The sequence below is a fragment of the Chrysochloris asiatica genome, unplaced genomic scaffold (genome assembly GCF_000296735.1).
Source record: "Chrysochloris asiatica unplaced genomic scaffold, ChrAsi1.0 scaffold00056, whole genome shotgun sequence".
Lineage (NCBI taxonomy): Eukaryota > Metazoa > Chordata > Mammalia > Afrosoricida > Chrysochloridae > Chrysochloris > Chrysochloris asiatica.
The window spans coordinates 11,098,696-11,113,191 of NW_006408574.1; the positions used below are offsets into that span (position 1 = coordinate 11,098,696).

Consider the following 14,496-nt stretch of genomic DNA (forward strand, 5'->3'; position numbering starts at 1 on the left):
TATAACTGATTGGAATACCTAAAATGGGGCTACAAGGTGCCCAGTGAAGGAGGCTTCCTGTGGAGCCTCTGCATTACATAAGACCATAGGTGGAATCCTGAGCCCCATCCAAAATCTTCTGAGGTGAGAAATTTTCACTTGAAAGGGCAAGCAGACCAGCCTGGAACAGCTAGAAGAACAGAAGATACTTCTTGAAAGAAAGACCAACAGGAAAAATACTAAATAATAAAGACAATATGACTGATTACTACAAGAACAAGCAAGTTGCTCACCCAGGAGACATCAAGCCAATTGGTCAGGTCCCCTCAGGGCAAACCCCCTTCCAAGACTAAGACTCAATGGGAATACATGCTCTGATTGGTGACCACGTTCGTCACCGATAAGGGGAATTGAGGGGAAAACAGCAATGAAGCTGTGAGCTAAGCCCTACAACATTCAATAGACTCCTGTGAACCCGGGTGGAGACCCAGTTGGCCAGCAGTGTGGCAAGACCTGGGGACTCTTGGGCCTAGAGTCAGTGACATAGCCACAGAGGACTAGAGTGGAGAGTGAAGCATCCAGCTGATAAGAAGAGAGGGCATATGCATAAGAACACCCATACTTGCAGATACTTGACTTGGCTTCAATGACTGGATGATCAGAGCTCAATTAGATGAAGAAAGAAAAGGAAAAAAATGAGTAATCTGATACAGTTTGATGAACGCAGCCTACACCTATGGATGCAGTAGCTCAAAAGAGGGAACAAATCTTTACAGCAAAGATAATTCCCACCCCCTCCATACACAGAGTAGATAGGAATGGGCAACTTGGACATTGGCTACCTAAAATGGGGGAGGGGGGCTACAAAGGCAAGAAGTGACTGACTTACAAGCTTTTAAGAGGGAACCTAGATCCAGAAGGTACAGAGGAAGGTAGAATACTACTCAATCTGTCTGGGTAGTATCCAATCTGTCTAGGTAGGGCTGATGAAAGGAGAAGGGGATAGGTCTATTGTGATACAATAGTGAATAAATGTTATCAGGACTGACTGTGAGGGTTGAAAATGTAAATGTAGATGTTTTGTAGCAAAAGGAGGGGAGTGATTGACTTTGTAGTCTAAGAGCGGAGGTCCCTGGGACCATCAAGGGAGAAGAGCGGAGAACGGAACCATATCCAGAGAAGCAGTGAGGCCTGAGATGGAGGCAGAGATGATGACATGGAGAGATGGAACAGCTGGGGACTTTAGACCCAGAGAGGGAGAGGGACTGTGTGCTGATGACCAGGGGTCAGCCTTGCAGGGTATCCCCTTTGGTTGGTTGATTATGCATGGAGGGGATTGTAACCATGGCAATGAAATGATATACGATAGGATGAATGTAAAGCTGATGTTCTCCCATGTAAACTATCACATACTTCACAATAAAACATTTTTTAAAAAATTGACTACATCTGTGGGAAGAAATGGCGGCAAAGCTCAATATCATCAGTGAAAACAAGGCCTGGGGCAGACTATGAAACAGACCATCAATGAGGCTTTCTGCTCCAGTAAAGATTTGCAGCCTCAGAAACCCAGTGCAGGGTCACTATGAGTTGGAACCACTCCACAGTACTTAATAACAACAAAACATGGTCGTTATGTGTCAGAACTGACTCAATGGCACTTAACAACAAAACAACAAGATGGGCAAAATATGGACTGGGCATCGGAAAGAGATGGAAGTTATCCACAGAGTCACTGTATCAAAAAGAAATAGTGGATGGTCATCATTTCAAGAGGTGACGTGTGATCAAGCACCAGTGATACTGAAGGAAGAGATTCAAGGTGCACTGAAGGCATTGGTGAAAAACAAGGTTCAAGGAATTGGCAGAATATGACATTTTTCTACAAACTGATGCAGCATTGGATGCTTTCACCTCTATGCCGAGAAATTTGAAAGAAAACTACCCGACCAACTGATTGGAGTAGGTGCTCAATGAAACGCAACTATCAATGAACGATATCATTAATGTTACATTCAAGTTTTTGTGCCTTATCAAAGACGTCTTTGCCTAATCCAAGGTCTCCAAGATTTTCTTTTATATTTTCCACTAAACATTTCATAGTTATACATTTTACATTTAGGTTCTGACCCATTTTTAGTCCATTTTTGCATAAGATGTGAGGTTTAATCCAACACTTTTCTTCTTTTTGCATATGCATGTCCAGTTGCTGTAACCCCCCTTAGTTGAAAAGATTTTCCTGTCTTCACTGAATTTCCTTTGTACCTTTGTCAAAATTCAATTGTTATTGTTTGCAGGAATCTATATTTGGTCCCTATGTGTATATCTTTTCATCAATATCACACTGTCTTGAGTATGGTATCTTTAAAGACCTGTTTAAAGTGTTAAAAAGTGAACTGTCACTTTGAGGACTAAAGTGAACCTGGTCAATGTATTTTTAATTGCCTCATATGCATGCAAAAGGCAGACAACAGATAAGGAAGGCCTAAGAAGAAATGATGCTTTTGAAATATGGTGGTGGCAAAGACAATTGGGACAACCTGAAGAACGAACAAGTCTGTCCTGGAAGAAGTACATCTAGAATGTTCCTTAGAAGCAAAGATGGTGAGACTCAGTCTCACGTGCTTCGGACATGTCATCTGGAGGCACCAGTCCTTGGAGAAGGACATAATGCTTGGAAAAGTCAAGAGTGAGTGAAAAAGAGATATCAGTTTGAGGATTAAAGTGCAACAACCTCATGTGCATGTGAAAGTTGGACAATAAAAAAGAAGACCATAGAAGAACCGATGCATTTGAGTTATGGTGTTGGAAAAGAATATTAAAGGTACCATGGACTACCTGAAGAACCAACAGATCTGTGTAGGAAGAAACGCAGAGTGCTCCTTGGAGGCCAGGATGGCCCGACTTCATCTCTCATACTTCAGACATGTTGTCAGGTGAGACCAGTGCCTGGAGAAGGATATTATGCTCGGTAAAGTGGAGGGACAGTGACAAAGAGGGAGACCCCCCAGTGAGATGGATGGTACATTTCATTGGGTACAAGCACAGCAGGAATTGTGAGGGTGGTACAGAACCGGAGCGGAGTTTTGTTCTGTTATATGGGTCAGAACCGACTCAATGGCACCTAACAATGACTCATTTTTGCCTTGTCACTAACAATCCCAGTCTCCTGTCTTTTATTGATGTTTCCTTCTCTCTTTATCCTCCAGAGATGGCTGAAGACTGGATGAAAGGGAGGTGGTTGGCCATGGTGACACTTGAAATTACTCTAAGTTGGGAACTCTGGGTCACTTACTCTGCCAATCAATCTTCAGCCTCCAAAACTGCTTCTGCTGACCTCTGAGCTATATGAGGCAGAAGGATTAGGCTGGAGAAAGGATTTCTAGAAAATGTGTACAAGTACTGAGTGTTCCTTCAAAGAAGAGAGCAGAACTTAGCTTGAAATTGGGACTTCAACGTTTTCTGGAGAACACGGATGTGTGGTGTATGCCTTGCCCCATCTTTCAAACACATTAGATAGGAAGTCTGAAAAAAAGCTTAAGCTTCTACTTGTTCAATAAATAATGATAAAATTGGCTTAAAGAGAAAGCTATCTTGGGAGCTAAATGCAAAGTATTTGGGGGTGTTGCATTTCCTGGAGAGGTAGCAGGTGCTGTCTCCTGGCTAGAGCTGCCTGTCGATTCAGTGCCCAGTTCCCTAGGAACGCTCCAAATGACTCCCACATTCTGGGACCAACGGTTCCAGTCTGGCCAAAGACCAGCAAGTGCAAATTCTCCCTACTTTGGCCAATTCCTTTTCCCCTTAAATTAACGATGGATCCTAGCTGAATGAGAAAACTCGTATCCTCTGCTCCGTTCAGTAGCCGTGGCAACTTTCCATTTTCTCCTTTTGTCTCAACTTTCCATTTTCTCCTTTTGTCTCATAGCTTCCGGGACTTCAATACTAGGTTGAACCTCTCTACAGAAAGCTAGAAAGTGTGTCTGTCTCATTCATGGGCGTAGTCTACCTTTGCAGAGTCATTTAGAGAACAAGCTTTGAAGACGCTGTCATTGAGTGGATTCCAACTCAGAGCGACCTTCTGACAGAAACAGCTGTCCCATAGGGCTTCCAAGGCTGTGAGTGTTTACAGGCAGAGAGATGAATTTGAATGCCAACTTTCCAATGTATCCAACTTCAACCTTAGCCAAGTTGTCATTTCTTTAAGCCTCGGTTTCCTCATCTGTAAGGAACCACTGGGTGCACAGTGGTTAAGTGATCAGCTGCCAACTGAAAGGTCAGCAGTGGGAACCCACCAGTCACTCCATGTGAGAACCATGTGACAGTCTGTTCCTCTAAAGGGGCCTATAAAGGGGCAGTTCAATCTACTCTGCCCTCATAGGATCGCTATGAGTCAGATTCAAACTCAATGGCAATGGGTTTGGCGGCTTTTTTCCTCATTTGTAAAATGTAGATCTAGTTCCTATCTTGCCAGGTTGGTGGGTGCCTGGAATGAGATGATATATCTGTATCAGGGTTTTGAGTGTCTAGCTCATTGTATTGAATAAATGTTAACAATTACTCTGCATTCCACTAACAACCCAAATACAGACCAGTGTTATCTGCTTCTCAAACATTAATGTGCATATGAATTAAGCCAGCCTTGTTAAAATGTGGATTCTGATTTCACTAGTTCTGGGTGGAGTCTATGATTCTGCATTACTAACTAGCTCCCAAGTAAAGCTGAGGATTACCTTTGAATGGCAAGATAGTAAAAGATGGGCTGTTAGCAAGTGTAATTGTTCTGTTCAGCCAATGCTTCTCAGTACTGTGCACATTAGAAGCCCCCAAAGAACTTAAAATAAATTGATGTTAACCACTCCACTCCAACAACTAAAATTTGAAGGATCCAAGGGTACCTGGATATTAGTTTTTTGGTGTTTTTGTTTTTTTTTTTTTTAAAAGCCTCCCAGATGATGTAAATGGAGTTCTGGTGTGGCGCTGTGTGTTAATGCACTGCACTGCAGGATCACTTTGAACTGCGAGGTCGGCTTGACTTGACTATTAGCTGTAAGGTTGGCAGTTCAAACCCACTCAGAGGTGTCTTGGAGGACAGGTCTGGCAGTCTGCTCCTGACAGATCACAGCCTTGAAAGCCTACGGAGCACAGCTCTACTCTACCTGTGGGGTCTCCGTGACTTAGAGTCCACTCGGTGACAACTAACAACTTCAAGAGATGATTCCAATGGTGGTCATGCTTGAGGAAGCAGCTAAGGTTGAGAACAACTTCTTGATCATAATTGATTGTGAAGTCTTCTGATGTCCCTAGGAATTTACCACAAGTAAACATGATTTAGTGGAGTCCTGGGTGGTGCTGCAGATAAACACTGGACCACTAGGTTGGTTTGAACTGCAAAGGTAACAGTTCAAACTCACCAGCCGCTCGTCGGAAACCCTATACAGGATCGCTATGGGTAGAAACCAACTCGCCAGCACTTAAAACAACAACGTGTTTTAGGATTTCAGAAGTGTGTTGCATTTCCTAACCCTCTCATTTTATACAGGGCAGTATACTGCATGTCCTAGCAGCAGTAATTGGGGCAAAATGAGACTGTGGAACAGCTAACCTTAGTTATTCCGAGCTACTCAGATACACGGTTCATGCTTTTGCTAACTGCCCCTTCTTCCTGTGAACATTAGCCGACCTCTGGCTTTGAGATGTGTTTACTATCATCACCTGTCTGAGAGATCGTGTAGCTCATACCAACAAAGCGTGAAAGCAAGAGTGGACAAGAAGGCAGACATGGACTTTTGTCAAAGCCTCGGGCAGAAGAAAGAGGAGTTCTGCACTGTGCTGTGGGGAGTTCCAGCAGAAGCTACAGGCATACCTCCTCTCATAACAAGAAACCATACGCGTGGTCAACAAACTGCTAAGCAGATTCATTAGTGTCTACACCCCAAGTCTTCTATCAAGTTCTCGTAGTGCGTGCATCAGACTCAACAACCAATCTTCTTTGCAGACCTCACTCCTCTTCCCTGTTTCCGGTTTTACATAATAGAGTAAGAGGAGACCATGGTGGCTCAGTCGTAGAATGCTCACTTTCCATGTAAGAGATCTGGGTTCGATTTCACCATCTGTCTGCCACCTCATGTGTTGTCATGGTTCTGAACAGATTTCAGTGGGGCTTCCAGACTAGGAAGAAAGGCTCAGAACATTGCCCGAAACATAATAGTTACAAACAAAATACCCATCATCTTCTTTCTTTCCCCTTGTTGATAAACAAGAGGAACCTTCTACATTGGGTTTATGTGATGTGGCTCACGTACTGGCTGTGTGATCTTGGACAAGTTGCTTAACCTCTCTGTGCTTCAGTTTCATTTTCTATAAAAAAAAAGAGAAGACAACAGTATTGCTCCGACCTTGCAGGTTTCCTGGGAAGACTAAGTGATATAGTGTATCAGCAGTGTCTAACATATTTTAAGAGCTCAAGAAAGGGTAGTTTTATTATTATTATCCTTGCTGATAGGGTGTGGTATTTGATGAGGAAAGATGTAAATGAATGCATATGGATTGACTAGAATGTAAGTAAAATGAACTAAGCCCTTCAGGGGAGAGAAGTCACAGAGAAATGGTTCTTTTAATGTGAGGGGTTCATTTGGAAGCGCTTCAGGGAAGAAGTGGTTGGAAGCAGTCGCTAGGCTGCCCAGGTAGGGGTAGATGGCAGGCGAGTGCTCAGCTGTTTAGAGGAAAGAAATACTTCAGAGCAATGGTTCAAGAAGTCTGCTCTTGCCCAGACTTGCTGGGGGCAAAGGAGGAAAAACAGTCCAAGAGGAAGCCCAGAGAATGGCAGGGGTCTCTTAGAAGATGAGGATGGATGGGTCTGGACAGAGCTGAGGTATGAAGGCAAACATTTGCAGAACATCTCATTTTTTTCCAGCTCTTTTCACCGTAACTGTCCCCAAGGAACTGTACGTGGTAGACCATGGCAGCAACGTGACCCTGGAGTGTGATTTTGACACTGGAGGTCCTGTTCAACTTGAGGCATTAACAGCCAGTTTGGAAAAGAAAGAGAATGGCACATCCATATCCAATAAGAGAGTGACTTTGCTGGAGAAGCAGCTGTCCCTGGGGAAGGCCTTGTTTCACTTCCCCAGAGCCCACGTGAGCGATGCAGGCCAGTACCGCTGCTTGATCATCTATGGGAACGCCTGGGACTATAAGTACCTGACTCTGAAAGTCAAAGGTGAGTCATGGGACCCACATAAGCTGCCAGGGACAGAAACCCACTAGAGCTGGGAAACCCACTAAGGCAAAATCTGGGAGGATGACGATAAAGAGAGAGCCACCTCCAAGACAACAATTTTGCCTTGTGAGTAGAAAGCATCCAAGGTGAGGGTAAGTAGAGGCACCAGTACCAGTTATCATCAAGTCAGTTCCAACTCATGGTGACCCCACATGTCCAAGTACAACTGTGCTCCAGAGGTACACCACCAGGCCTTCTTCCAAGGTACCTCTGCTGGACTTGAACCTCTAACCTTTCAGTTAGCAGCCAAGCAGTCAGAAATTCAAAAACCTAAACTCACTGCCATTGGATTTAGTCCAACTCATAGCAACTCTGGATAGGGTTTCCCAGAGTGTAAATCTTTATGGGAACAGACAGCGGAGTGGCTTGTGAGTTTGAACTGCCAACCTTGTGGTTAACCAGCCCACTGCCTAACCAACAACATTACCAGGGCTCCTTAAGCAGCCATAGGGATTTCCAGGGGGAACAAATAAGTTCCTGAGAAGGGGAGACAGTACCAAAGCTAAACTTCACCTAATTCATTTTTCCTAAGGAATAGCCTGACTTGATGATTAAGCTACCCTTTCGGAAAAAATTGCTCTAGTTCAAACTTTTCCAAACCATGATTTTCCATCCATAAGGAGCTCTGGTAGCGTAGTAGTTATGAATCGGGCTGCGAACCTCAGTTTGAAACTACCAGCTGTTCCGCATTTCACTCAGCTCACTGCCTTGCATTTCCCAGGTTCTGTTGACTGTTCCCAGTTCATTATGTCAGTATTTCTCTGCCCCCTCCCCAACCATATGTCTCTGAAGAACATTGATCTTGGCAGCAAAGCCGTGACTGTGATTTGATACAAAGGATGAAACACCATGAGGTGAACATTGCTTTCCCATGGGACCACGGGTGGGTTATTCAGCTTCCATAAATCTCCTGTTGGCCTTACCTGTAAAGCAGCACTGGTGGTAGTACCTGCTGCAAAACATTGTTGTAAAGATTGTAACAAGAGATCAAGAACTGGTGGTTAGTGGGAAGTGGTTTGGTTACACCTCAACCACCAGGGAATCACCAGGAAGGCATACATCTAATCCTAATCCTTTCTAGGAGTCCTGCTGTGGCACTTGCTAGAGGGTCAGCGCTGGCTGCTAACCACAGTGTTAGTGGTTCAAACCCACCAGCCGCTTCTTGAAAATCCTGTGCTTTCAGTCGGAACCAACTTGATGGTACTAAGAACAGCAACAATGGCCCTTTCTAAGAATCCTGGATGGCACTTGCTGTAGGATAAGCACTAGACTGCTAACCTTAAGGTTGGCAGTACAAACCCAGCAGCAACTCCTTGGAAACTCCATATGGGGTTGGTATGAGTTGGAAGTGACTCAACAGCACTGAACAACAACTCTTTCTAGGCATCAACTGGGAGGATAGTCTGAGCTCAGTTAACGTGGGGAGGGAGGACCATGCATTCTCATGGTCCTCTAATGTACTCAGTATCTGCACCCTTAAACCACCACCCCCCAAATTTGCTGGTCCCGATTTGAACGGCAAAGATGATCAATTTGGACCAGCCACTCTCCTTTCTTTCCGGCTGGGGACTGTCCTCTCCCTTCTTGGATGGGACTCGGACTCCTTTTTCACCTAAAGACAGGGGTCGTTCAGGCCTTTTCTTTATTGTAATGACCTTCAAACTGGGGGCTTGGGGGTCACAAAGACTTCCTAAGGGTGCATGGGCACAGCAGAGTCACTAGGATTGGTGGCAAGTAACTAATGGTGCCTCCCCTACATGACCACACAGAATCCTGTGCAATATGTATTGTTAGTTTTAATCATAGAATAATAGGTGACAAAAATAGTTATAAATTACTTAGCTTATATGAATGGGGGGGGGGTGATATGCCGTGTACTTGGTTCTGACTCATAGCGACCCTGTATAGGGTTTCCAAGGCTGTAAATCTTTACAGTAGCAGAAAGACTCAAATTTCTCCCACAGAATGGCTGGTAGTTTCAATCTGCTGACCTTCAGATTAGCAGCCCAATTTGTAACCAGAACATTATTAGTTGCAACATTACTAATAACTGAGCGAAAACTTTGGTTTTTTCCTTCTTTTCCTTTAATTACGACTTCATTCTCAGAACAGTTATTTGATGTAAGTTCACACATAGTATTTACTTCAGCTATGTAACTAAAGCATTAGAACATTAGCCAAAATCAGCAACTACAAAAACACCAGTAGCAAGAAAAACAATAGCACATGCCTGTAACACATGCATTCCAATGAAACCACCTGATTCCAAACATCATTGTAATTGGGTTATAATGACAGCTCTGACCAGAGCACATTAGAAGGTTCAAAAATAAATTAGTATAGAGTGTTAGCCTTGTAAATTAATATTGATACCTACAATCTGAGTTTGCAAAACAATGATTTTGTCATTACAACTAACTGTTGTTGTTGTTAAGTGTCCTTGAGTAGCTTCCAACTCATAGTGATCTTGTATAGGGTTTCCAAGGAATAACTGGTGAACTTGAACCACCGACCTTGCAGTTCAAACCGACCTTGCAGTCCAGAGCATTAAACCACAGTGCCACACCAGGAGTCCTATAACTAACTACAGGGATATTTTTTTAATATAAAAAATTATAATGTTTCTGCAGAAACTGCAAAAAGAAAATTTTATAAACAGACTTTGGGGTGTCTGACAGTGTCACATGGTACAGTCTACACCCCTCCCCTCCCACCACCAAACATGGGAGCAAATAGTTTTGGGAAATAAGTTCCCAGATCCATGTCTTCCAAAAACACTGTTTCTAAAAACTGAGGTGTCTGAGAACGTTCTGCCAAGGGAGACTTTGGGGGCTCCCCATAGGCACTTCCTCTTTTTACTGCTTTTTCTCACTTCATAAAAAACCTGCTCTCAGCAGCTATATTAAATACAGTGCACTGCCCCAGGGTCTAAAACCTCAAAGTCTAAGCAGAATATTGCTGGCTCACTGGTCTGTATTGCTGTTGGCATTAGGTGCCCATGAGTTGGTTTGGCTCATAGCGACCCAACAGAACAACAGACTCCCCGGTCCTGTGCCATCCTCACAATTCCTGCTATGCTTTGAGCCCATTACTGTTTCCACTGTGCCAATCCATCTCATTGTGGAGTCTTCCTCTTTTTCACTGACCTTTCCCCTTACCCAACATAATGTCCTTCTCCAGTAACTGGTCTCTCCTGATAACATGTCTGAACTTTGAGAGATAAAGTGGATTCTATGGAGCATTCTGGTGGGACTTCTTCCAACACGGCATGTTCTTCTAGCTGTCCATGGTATTTTCAATATTCTTCTCCAACACCATAATTTAAACGCATCAATTCTTGTAAGGTCTTCTTTATTCATTGTCCAACTTTCACATTCATATAAGGCTACTGAAAAGTCACACCATAAAAAACTGGTATCTTTGCTCTAGAACACTTTAAAGAGTTCTTGTACAGCAGATTTGCATTAGGCAAATCTTATGTGATATCTTGCCTGGTGATTCTGTGAGAGTTGATGGTGAATCCAAGCAAAATTAAGTTTGTGACAACTTCAATCTTTTCTCCATTTATCATGATGTTGTTTATTTGTCCAGTTGTGAGGATTTTTGTTTTCTTTATATTCAGGCGCAAGCCATACCGAAGTCTGTAGTCTTTGATCTTCATCAGTAAGTATTTTAAATCGTCTTTGCTTCCAGTAAGCAACCTGCGAATTGCAGGTTGTTCATGAGTCTTCATCCAATCCTGATACCACATTCTTCTTCATAGAATCCAGCTTCTCAGATTATTTGCTCAACATACAGATTGAATAAGTATAGTAAAGTGATACAACCCTGGTGCACACCTTTCCCTATTTTAAACCACTCAAGTGTCCCATTGTTATGTTCGAATGACTGCTTCCTGGCCTATGTGTAGACTCCAGGTAAGCACAATGAAGTGTTTTGGAATACCCATTCTTTGATACCTATAGATTGTCGGGAACCACACAGGTGAAAGTCTTTGCATAGTCAATCAAGCACAAGTAAACATCTTTTTTTGTATTTTCTGCTTTCAGTCAAGAGTCATCTGACATCAGCAGTGATATCTCTAGTCCCACATCTGCCTCTGAATCTGATCTGTGTTTCTGGCGGTTCCCTGTCAACGTACTGTTGCAGCTGTTTTGTTTTTTTTTTTTAATATCTGTAGCAAAATGTAACTTGCATGTGATAGTAATGATATTGTTTGATGATATCCACATTCCATTGGGTCACCTCTCTTTGGAATGGGCACAAACATGGATCTCTTGCAATCAGTTGGCCAGGTGGATTTCTTCCAAATTTCTTGGCAAAGATGAGGGAGTGCCTCCTCTGCTGCATCAGTTTGTTGATGGATTTCCATTTTTATTCCATGAGTTCCTGGAACCTTGTTTTTTGCCAATGCTTTCAGTGAAGCTTGAACTTCTTCCTTCATTACCATTGGTTCTTGATCTTATGCTACCTCTTGAAAGAGTTGAATATCAACCATTATTTTGGTCCAGTGACTGTGTATAACGTCCCTCTTCTTTTGATGCTTCCTGCATCATTCAATATTTTTTCTCAGGGAGTCCTTCCATATTGCAAGTCGAGGCTTGAAGTTTTATTTCAGTTCTTTCAGTCTGAGAAATTCTGAGGGCACCGTCTCTATTTTCTAACTCTAGGTCTTTGAGCATTTCATTACAGTACTTGACTTTGTCTACTCGAATTGCCCGCTGAAATTTTCTCTTCAACACTTTTACTTCCTTATTTCTTCCATTTGCTTTAGCATCTCTATGCTGGAGAACAAGTTTCATAGTCTCTCCTGGTGTTCATTTTGGTCTTTTCTTTCTTTTTAATGATCTTTTAGTTTCTTCCTGTATGATGTTCTTGATGTCATCCCACAGCTCTTCTGGTCTTCAGTCATTAACGTCTAATGCTTCAAATATGTTCTTAAGACGATCTCTAAGTACAAGTGGGATATGTCCAAGGTCTTATTTTGGCTCTCTTGGACTTGTTTTCATTTTTAATTCAGTTTCAGTGTGAACTTACATATCAGCAATTAATGGCCTGTTCCACAATCTGTCCTTAGCTTTGTTTTGTCTGATAATACTGAGCTTTTCCACCATGTAATCCCACAGATGTAGTCAGTTTGATTCCTGTGTATTCTATCTGGTTAGGTCCATGTGTATAATCACCTTTTATTCTGTTTTTAAAAAGATAATTGCAATGAATAAGTCATTGGTTTTGCAAAATTGTATAAGGTGAATTCCTGCGTCAATTTTATCACCAAGGCCATATTTTCCACCTACCGATCCTTCCTTTTTGTTTCCAAGCTTCACATTCCAATCACCAATAATGATCAATGTTTTTGGTTTGTTTGTTTGTTCATTTTAGTATGTGTATCTTTACTTAAGCTTTGACACTAATGGTCTTATACAATATTTGTCCTTTTGTGACTGACTAATTTCACTCAGCATAATGTCCTCAAGGTTCATTCATGTCATATGGTGGCTTGCAGGTTCCTCATTATTCTTCAAGGTAGCATAATATTCCATTGTGTGTATATACCAAGGTTTGTTTATCCATTCTTCAGTTGATGGGCACTTAGGATGGTTACTTCTTTTTGCTATTGTGTATAGTGCTGCTATGAACATTGGTGTGCATATATAATCATGTATTTCTTGTGACTATATACCAAGTAGAGGAATTGCTGGATCATATGGTATTTCTATTTCCAGCTTTTTGAGGAAGTGCCATACTGTTTTCCAGAGTGGTTGGACCATTTTGCAATCCCACCAGCAATGTGGGAGGGTCCCAGTCTCTCCACATCCTCGCCAGCATTTATTATCCTCTGCATTTCTGAACTTTGCTGTTATTGCTAGTGTGAGATGATATTTCATTGTTGTTTTGATTTGCATATCTCTAATGGAGATCTCCACCACTTATCTGTCAGTTGGTTGTACTGTGGTGGCTTGTGAGTTGCTGTGATTCTGAAAGCTATGCTACTGGTATTTTAAATACCAGCAGGGTCACCCAGGGTGGACAGGTTTCAGATGAGCTTCCAGATGAGGACAGACTAGGAAGAAGGAGTAATGAACTACTTCAGAATATTTAGTCACTGAAAACCTAATGAACAGCAGAGAAACACTGTCAATCTAGTGCCAGAAAATGAGCTCTTCAGGTTGGAAGGTGCTCAAAATGTGACTGGGGAAGAGCTGCCTCCTCAAAGTAGAGTTGACTGTGATGACGTGAATGGAGTAAACCTGTGGGAGAAAAGCCCGCAGGACCTTCATTTGCTGATGGGGCACAACTGAAATTGAAGAGAAACAGCTGTAAATATCCATTGAAAATCAGAACAGGGAATATACGAAGTGTTAATCTGGGAAAATTGGAAGTTGTCAAAAATAAAATGGAAACACATAAATGTCGATATCTTAGGCATTATTGAGCTAAAATGGACTGGTATTGGCCATTTTGAATCTGATGACCACATGGTTTACAATGCAGGGAATGACAATTGAAGAGGAATGATGTTGCATTCATTGTTAAAAAGACCATATCGAGATCAGTCATGAGGTACAACACTGTCTGTGATAGGATCATATCCATGCGCCTACAAGGGAGCCCAGTTAATACCACTACTATTCAAATTTACGCACCAACCACTAAAGTCAGTGAGGATGAAACAGAAGAACTCTACCAACTTCTTCAATCTGAAATCGATCAAATATGCAATCAAGATGTATTGATCATTACTGGTGATTGGAATGCAAAGGTTGGGAGTAACAAGGAAGGATCAGTAGTTGGAAAATATGGCCTTGGTGATAGAAATGATGCTGGAGAATGCATGCTAGAATTCTGCAAAATCAATGATTTGTTCATTTCAAACACCTTCTTTAGACAGTATAACAGACGAGTATACACATGGACCTCACCAGATGGAATATATAGAAATCAACTTGACTACATCTGCAGAAAGAGACAATGGAAAACAAGAGACAGTGAAAACAAGGCCAGGGTCAGACTGTGGAACAGACCACCAATTACTCATATGCAAATGCAAACTGAAGCTGAAGAAAATGAAAACAAGACCACAAGAGCCAAAATAGGACCTTGAATATACCCCACTTGAATTTAGGGATCATCTAAAAAACAGATTTGATACATTAAACACTAAAGACCGAAGACCAGAAGAATTGTGGGATGATATCAAGAACATCATACATGAAGAAAGCAAAAAGTCATTAAGA

The 14,496-nt window shown here is 42.2% G+C and overlaps 1 protein-coding gene across 1 annotated transcript in view; it reads left to right on the forward strand.

Annotated features, from left to right (window-relative positions):
• The window catches only part of PDCD1LG2 (programmed cell death 1 ligand 2), a 93,384-nt gene that overhangs the window by 68,693 nt on the left and 10,195 nt on the right, over window positions 1–14,496 (forward strand). Inside the window, exon 2 of the mRNA XM_006863841.1 lies at window positions 6,893–7,198. Coding sequence (XP_006863903.1) covers window positions 6,893–7,198 — 306 coding nt within the window. The remainder of the gene's footprint in view (window positions 1–6,892; window positions 7,199–14,496) is intronic.